This window comes from Struthio camelus, chromosome 1, assembly GCF_040807025.1.
Source record: "Struthio camelus isolate bStrCam1 chromosome 1, bStrCam1.hap1, whole genome shotgun sequence".
In the NCBI taxonomy this organism is placed as follows: Eukaryota; Metazoa; Chordata; class Aves; order Struthioniformes; family Struthionidae; genus Struthio; species Struthio camelus.
Window position 1 is genome coordinate 122500631 of NC_090942.1, and position 7482 is coordinate 122508112.

Consider the following 7482-nt stretch of genomic DNA (forward strand, 5'->3'; position numbering starts at 1 on the left):
ATCGATATTTCCTCTAACTTTTAACCTCCCTCATCTATTGTAAATGGATAGATTTAATCAAAAATTTTAATTCTTTCCTTGCCTGTTACCATAGGTTCGACAACAGTTTCCTCCTCCACTTGGTTGGACAGCCACTGAAGCTCCTACACAGGTCACTGTTGAAAACCATCCAGTTCAAGAAACCACCTTCCATGTAACCCCTCAACAACAGAATGCATTACATCATCATCACGGAAATAGCTCTCACCACCACCACCATCACCACCACCACCACCATCATCATGGACAGCAAGCCTTGGGTAGCCGGACCAGGCCAAGGGTCTACAATTCTCCGACAAACAGCTCCTCCACCCAGGATTCTATGGAGGTGGGCCACAGTCACCACTCCATGACATCCCTGTCTTCCTCAACTACTTCTTCCTCTACATCTTCCTCCTCTACTGGTAACCAAGGCAATCAAGCCTATCAGAACCGCCCAGTGGCTGCTAATACCTTGGACTTTGGACAAAACGGAGCTATGGACGTGAATTTAACAGTCTACTCTAATCCGCGCCAAGAGACTGGCATAGCTGGACACCCAACATACCAGTTTTCTGCTAATACAGGTCCTGCTCATTACATGACTGAAGGACACCTTGCAAGGAGGCAAGGAATTGATAGAGAAGAGTCTCCCATGACAGGAGTTTGTGTTCAGCAAAGTCCTGTGGCTAGCTCGTGACTAAACTGAAACTAAGTTTGTTTCTTGTGTGTTTTTATAGAAGTGGTGTTTTTCCAAAAACAAAGTGCAAAGCTGCTTGAATCAGAAGGAGATAAACTCACTGAACCGCTACAGGAGGGCAAAGCTGACTATTTTTTTAAACTTGAAAAGATTGCAAAGGGACAATGAAGTTTTTTGTTTTGGTTTGGTTTTTGTTTTTGTTTTTTTTTTTGTTTTTTTTTTTTTAAGAGCCATGTCCGGACCCACCTTAACGGATAGCGTAGTGGTGTTCACCTTTTGCTTCCCCCGTTTTAACTTGCCACAGCCTAGTCATAGTTTTTTTTGGGAGGGGTTTTTCTTTGGTCTCATTCAACAGGGGTTATTGTTCAACTGTTAGTTGTAGTTGCAAACTAGTTTCTTTTTAAAGGCATTGCACATGATTTTTATATAAAGGCCCTTTGAAGTTTTTGGGTGGGAGGGGAGTAATATATATATTTTTTAAGTTCCCCAAACAAACATGGGCACAGAAATGCAGTACTGTAAGAAAGAGGGACCTTCAGATTACACAGATATATATTCTTCAGCTGTAAAAAGGGACGGTTGTAATGGAGTTTGTAAGGCACATTAAGCATGCTAAGTGGCGGTGATCAGAACTCTCCTTATCTGAATCTACTGAGGATCAAAGCAGCAATTGTAATGGGATTCTGTGTGTCTCATGTTTTGGAGACCACAGTCAGTTAGTATTGAAATATGACTGGTTTCATAACTAAGGTGCACTGAGAAGCAATCAACGGGTCGGTCCTGGCCAGTCCTGGGGAGGTCTAAATGGTGGTCTTTGGGATAACCTTTGGCCTTATGGATTTGGACTCTTAAGTTACAAGAGCCTACCATTTCAGATGCAATCACTTTTGGACATGCTTTTGCAGACAGTCCTTAATGCTGAAAACACAGAGAATGGGTAATTCAAGAGGCCTTTCTTTTAAAATAGACTTTCGTGACCCACTTATTGTAAGGTATTGCAAGGTCACTTTGCGTGTGTCATAAAGTTGACTTCCTTATTGGTTGAAGGTCACAGGAGTAGTGGTTTGCGTTTGATGGAAATAGCTACAACTGTGTCCCTTCCTGCTTTTTACTTTTTTCTTTTGCTTTTTCTCAGCACGTGGTTTCTCCACCATTACTTCTGCACAAAGACGTCTTCTGTTCATCCTGAACATTTTTAAAAATGCAGAATTTTATGTGACTGCTTTTTTGCCTCACAATTATGCTGTGAATTTTACAAAAATTTATTTTCTTTTTTGATAATTTATTGTACCAAAGCTGTTTTTATAGCACATAGATGTCTGTAACCAATAATGTAGCAGTTCTGCACTTTGACACAAGGTGTAACTAGACCATTTTTAAATGTCAGTTGAAAATTATGGCTGTACTATTGCTTAAACAAAACTGGAACTGTTGTTGAATTCATAGCCAATACATTTACAGCAATCTGTGTACTGAACATAATAGATTGACATCTACTCCAAGACTATAACATCTGTTACATTATAAATGTGTTCAGGCTTCTGAGGGTAAAAGGGACACTAGATCCAGAAGCTATGAAACCAGCAGTTGATTCTTATATTCCTTATTAACACAATTGTAAACTTGAAGGCAAGACCTTGATTGCATGAACAGGTCCAAAATAATAGTCTGAGTAAGGCAAAACACTCACATGAGACCTGAGGTTAGCAGGCTGTATTTAACAGGTGCCTAATTTTGGGGTAATGCTGCCTTAATGTAACACAGTCGGCTTGGCAGTTGCAAAATTTATGGGCCCATTCAAACATTTATTTCTGTTAAGAGTAAAAACGCAGTGAAAAACATTTGAAAAAATAAGGGTAACTCACTTATTGCCCATCCCAGATTAACATTGTTTGCCCATTATATATTACAGAAGCAGTGATCTACCTCTGCCAGTAAGCCCTTTTAAAAATTAATTCTGCAGAAAAATATCAAAGTTTATACTGGTCAATTCCATGTGGCTAAGTCATTTTTTCTGACAAAAAGGTGGGATTTTTATATATTTAGAGTGGCAGCACAGCAGCTGGCTACCATGTAAATGCGAGTGAATACTTGGGATTACCATTTTTTTGTAAATCACAACTTTTTTTATCAAGCGATCCATATTTCTTTTGTATTGACTCATCAGCCCTGTGAATGAAAGTGTTCTTTTTTTTTTTAATTCAATAATTCAGAAAAGTTTACAGCAGTTGAAAGGCTGTCACCTTAGAAACAGGATGCTGAGTTTAGCAATATAAAAAGGAATCCAGTACTTACTGCTGTCTAGGAATATAAGGGTAATCTGAAATCTGGGTAATTTTTGTGTGCACTGGTTGCCACACCTTAGCAAGCATCAAAAAATAAAGCAGTTTAAAAATATTTACATAAAGAAGAAATCATAAAATCCAGTGCTTCTGCATACTGTGTTATGTTACAGTCCAGTTTTGTGTGCTTTACTACACAGTTTGGTTACAGGACTTCTGTGCATTGTAAACATAAACAGCATGGAAAAGGTTAAATACCTGTGTTCAGATTGTAAGATCTAGTCCGGACTTGCTGTGTATATTGTAACGTTAAATGAAAAAGACAAGCCCTTTGTATTATAGTCATGCAGTCTTATGTATGATAAACAGTTGAATAATTTGTCCTCAGACTCTTTACTGTGCTTTTTAAAAAAAAAAAAAAGAATAATTTAAGAAAAAATGTAAACGTAGTAAATCTTCCTATGCAATTAACCTACTCCAAGCCATGGTATGGTAGGTATAATTATACTATAGTATGTAAATATCAGATACATTGAAACAGACTTAAAAATATGAAAGTAAAAGTTGGAGGCATAACAGATAATTTTGAGTTTTTAATTGAAACAGCAAGGTATACAAATCATTGATGTATGAACACAGCTCTGCTTGATTCTAATTGACTGTATTTTTAGTTTGAGTTGTTTATATTATCATTTGTTAGCTTGAATGTTCTTATATGCAATTCAGCTTTCCACCTATTGCAGACTATCTGATTTTGAGGCCAGGAGTGACCATGATAATGAAATAATCTGACTGGCATGCTGTTACCCCTAGAATTAAGTCCGGGTATTTCTGCACCATGAAGCCTGTATCTTTTGGGTGCACTAGAATATGCTTTCTAAGAACATCCAGTTTTGATATGGATTCTTCAATTTGAGGATTTCACCATGTCTGTCGAGTGATTCAGCTAGTTTCCTTTCCATACTCTTAGTTGTCCTTCAATTTTAGAACATTTTAGCTACAGCTGCTGGTCATCAAATAAGTAGCTGCCTATTAGAATAACTAATAACTACTCTTAGTTCTAACTCTTTCACTTATTCACATTAAAAATATGTTAACTTTACCTCTAGTAACCTATATAGGTGGAGTTGCTTTATTCCCTAACTGTGAGGCTTTTATGGCTCTTCTGAAATTTCAGGTGTTCTAAAACACTTTCTACAGCATGGGCATAAGAACTGCATACAGCATTCTGGTAGCAGTTGCAGCATTGCTGTGTGCATATAATGTGTGCAGGTACATTCTTGAATCTTTCAGTTTATATCTTTGCTTGTTTGTTTAAACCTCCAAGAACTGCATTTTTAAATCTTTCAATCTCAGTATTTGCATTAAAAGATTGTAAATTTAGATGATTATCTATCATGATTCCTAAGTCCTTTTCAGAACTGCTGCTCTCCAGGATGTTCTCTTCCATCCTGTAAGTATAATGATGTCTGAATGGGACTGGTTTACAGTATGATTTAGATGGATCTATAGATGTGACTTGTCTTCATTATTTATCACTCTACCATCATTATTTTTGTTAAGCCATCAGTAAGCTTATATTTTATTCTTGGTAACTGAAAGATCTTAAAATACCTTTGAAGATAATTCCTGTGGGAACCCATTAGAAACATCCTTTATATAACAAGGAACTAATCTGTAACTATTACATGCTGAGATTGAGTGGTTAATATGTTCTGTCTTGATTTATAGAGTAAATATATTTCAATAAGATTGTTATGCAGAATTTCTAAATATTATGGAAGTATCTTTTTAGCTGAAATAACATGACTAACTGATTACAAAGCAGAATTATTGCTAAGCACTGAGCTTTTGAGGATAATTTGTATGTGATCCAGCATGACTGTGGCAGGTGATGTACTTTTGTTTAGAAGAGTGGAACAGAATATTAAAATTGTGAAATAGCTTATGGTTGTCAAGCAGAGGAAGACAGATGTCTTGCCAAATTGTAGTTTCCTCTGTTATATCTCTATTTTTGGGGTTCTACAGAAGCAATCTGATGTTGGAAAGTTTGAAATTGAGTTCTATTTCTCTACCTCCTACTGACAATTTAACTTTTTTGCCTATTGATTAAGGGTCCTTTTTTTTTTTTTTTTTTTCCCCCCCAAGCTGTCCTCCATGCTAGCACTGTCAGATATCAGGACCGCTATCATGGTCCTCCTGGACCTGAGAGGATGTGCAATTTCTGCTATTGTGTTTTGTGCTAGATATTACAGAGCATCAGAATTGTTCAGTCCCAAAACAGTCACTGTGACTCTTACTGAAGATCTGAATAATACCAGAGTATGATACGCTTCATAAGCCCGTATATTCTCTGCTTTCCTGGTCTTACCTCTTTTTCACCTCACCAGAGGGAGGTGGTGGTTAAAATTTTAAACTTGAGGCTCCTCTCCTGAATTGCAGAGAATTTAATTCATTTTAATCAATGTGTGTAGGCTATAGAGGGAAAGTGAGTCTTTAGCAGGGGGGTTGAATTAGAAGCGGATGAGAGTTGGACTTGATAGGATGTTCTGTGTTTAAGGAAATCTAAACAATATGAGTAATAGCATAAGGAGGGAAGAAGAACCCTTCAGCCAGAGTGGAATTGTGCAGACCTTCCTTAACTGAAAGTAAGATTGAGAAAATTTTTCTGTGGCCCTTACCCTAGGGGAGCACGTGAAGGAACTAAAAAGAACAACTTCATGGCCATGTTGAGTGAAGACTGACAGTTGTATTTTGAATGGAAAAGTAGAGTTTTCACCATATTTGATGGATTAGATGCCAATTGGAGTCCAGTAATTAAAGTGAGAGATGTGTAGAATGTTGGTGTATCTTTTGTTTCAAGGCAGATTGAAATCCAGCCTGTTTATGAAATGGCAAGACTTGGATGAAATCTGGGAGTTTGCAAGAGAGGAGAAATGGAAGATGAAATGATTTGGTTGCAATTAAGAAGGGCTAAAGCGAAGAAGATGGAATGGAAAGATTTATTTTCTGACAGCAGACCGAATGAGGATATGCTGGAGAGAGCAGAATGGCAGAAGCTACAGTATGGATAGAGTGTATTGTCAGCATCCACTGAAGCCAAAGGCCTTTTAATTTATTAACTAACTAGGGCTGAGATGTAAAAGTTTAAAATGGGCTGAAAGCAGAGCCTAGTGAGACCTTAAAAGAGCAAACCATAGTAGATCTTGGAAAAAGTTTTAGAACCACTGGAAAAAAAGACAAATGAGCAGTGTATGTTGTTGAGTGACTGATTCTGTATTAAAATTTGTTCATACACTTATTAAGATGAGAATGGCAGGGAGGTTTACCAAAGACATGCTAGAAAAATTTGTTGCCTTGGAGTATGATGGGCACAGGATCTTTCAGTATTTTTGCATATATCCTGAAATATATGTTATTGAGGGATTCAGCATAGGTCCTCATTCTTAAGACAGGATCTCTGTTTCATGATAAGCAATTTTTCCTCAGGGAGGAACAGTGAAAAGCATCCCAGCTAAATAATGATAAACAGTATCATAGTGGAAAGCTATAATCTTCAAATAGAAACACATATCTGTCAGAAAAGCAGCCCTAATGTTTTCAGTCTAAATAACAGAGAGTATCAACTATTTTTGGATAATGAGGGCTAATATCCTCATTGATAAGATGGTGAGAATTACCACTATTGTAAAAATGTCATAAATAATTTCAAAAGGATTGTACTAATAGAACAACTTCGGCTTTTTAAACAAAATTCTGGGAATCCTAAAGAGCAAACGCATCCTGAGGCAGTTTGTGTTTCAGTAGAGCCAGTAGTGAGAAACCCCGACAGGCATTTGCTTTTTGGGCAATGGAACGTAGTGTGGATTTAGGTAAGCCCAGGCAATGGAGTTAAACTTCTTGTGTATTACTCTGGAATTTTCTTATATTCTCTTTTCTGTACATCTTTGCAAGAAGCATTTCCCGTCTCTGGTAAGTAGGGCAGGCCCGCTTTTACTCTTAAGTAGACCACAGGAGCAACTTCACAGACATGTCTGCTTCCCACTCATGCAAATTCCAGCGCTCTGGAATACAACTGTCACGATGTCTTAGCATGTGTTTCTGTTATAAGGGCATTATATTTTCTAGAACATTGCATCTTACATGACAAAGTGAGTTTAATTATATTCCGTTAACAAAAAGCAAAAATATTTTGTCATTTTGCTTCCATATTTGTTAGGCATGCAGACAGACAAATCACATGGAATTATCACTTGTACCATAAGGCAGCGTTGCAGACCCTCTTAGAAACATGTGAATGCTCCCAATATGAATGCTTTTTGTAATATATGCAAAGTTCTCTTGAATACATCAGCCATTTGGATTCTTCATTGTACAGTCTCCCGATGGAGTCTTATTATCACCTGAAACCGTTTTGGGAAAACATTGGTTTGCTAGTGGAGCTATAGATTAGTAGTTTTATTCTTTCTGGAAAAAACAGTT

The 7482-nt window shown here is 37.2% G+C and overlaps 1 protein-coding gene across 4 annotated transcripts in view; it reads left to right on the forward strand.

Moving 5' to 3' along the window:
• The window catches only part of DYRK1A (dual specificity tyrosine phosphorylation regulated kinase 1A), a 94415-nt gene extending 91028 nt beyond the window's left edge, over nt 1-3387 (forward strand). For all 4 annotated transcript variants that reach the window (XM_068913713.1, XM_068913697.1, XM_068913706.1 and 1 more), the window contains one exon: nt 95-3387. In XM_068913713.1, the coding sequence (XP_068769814.1) occupies nt 95-718 (624 nt within the window). In that variant the 3' untranslated portion in view covers nt 719-3387. The remainder of the gene's footprint in view (nt 1-94) is intronic.
• The last annotated feature ends 4095 nt before the right edge of the window (nt 3388-7482 follow it).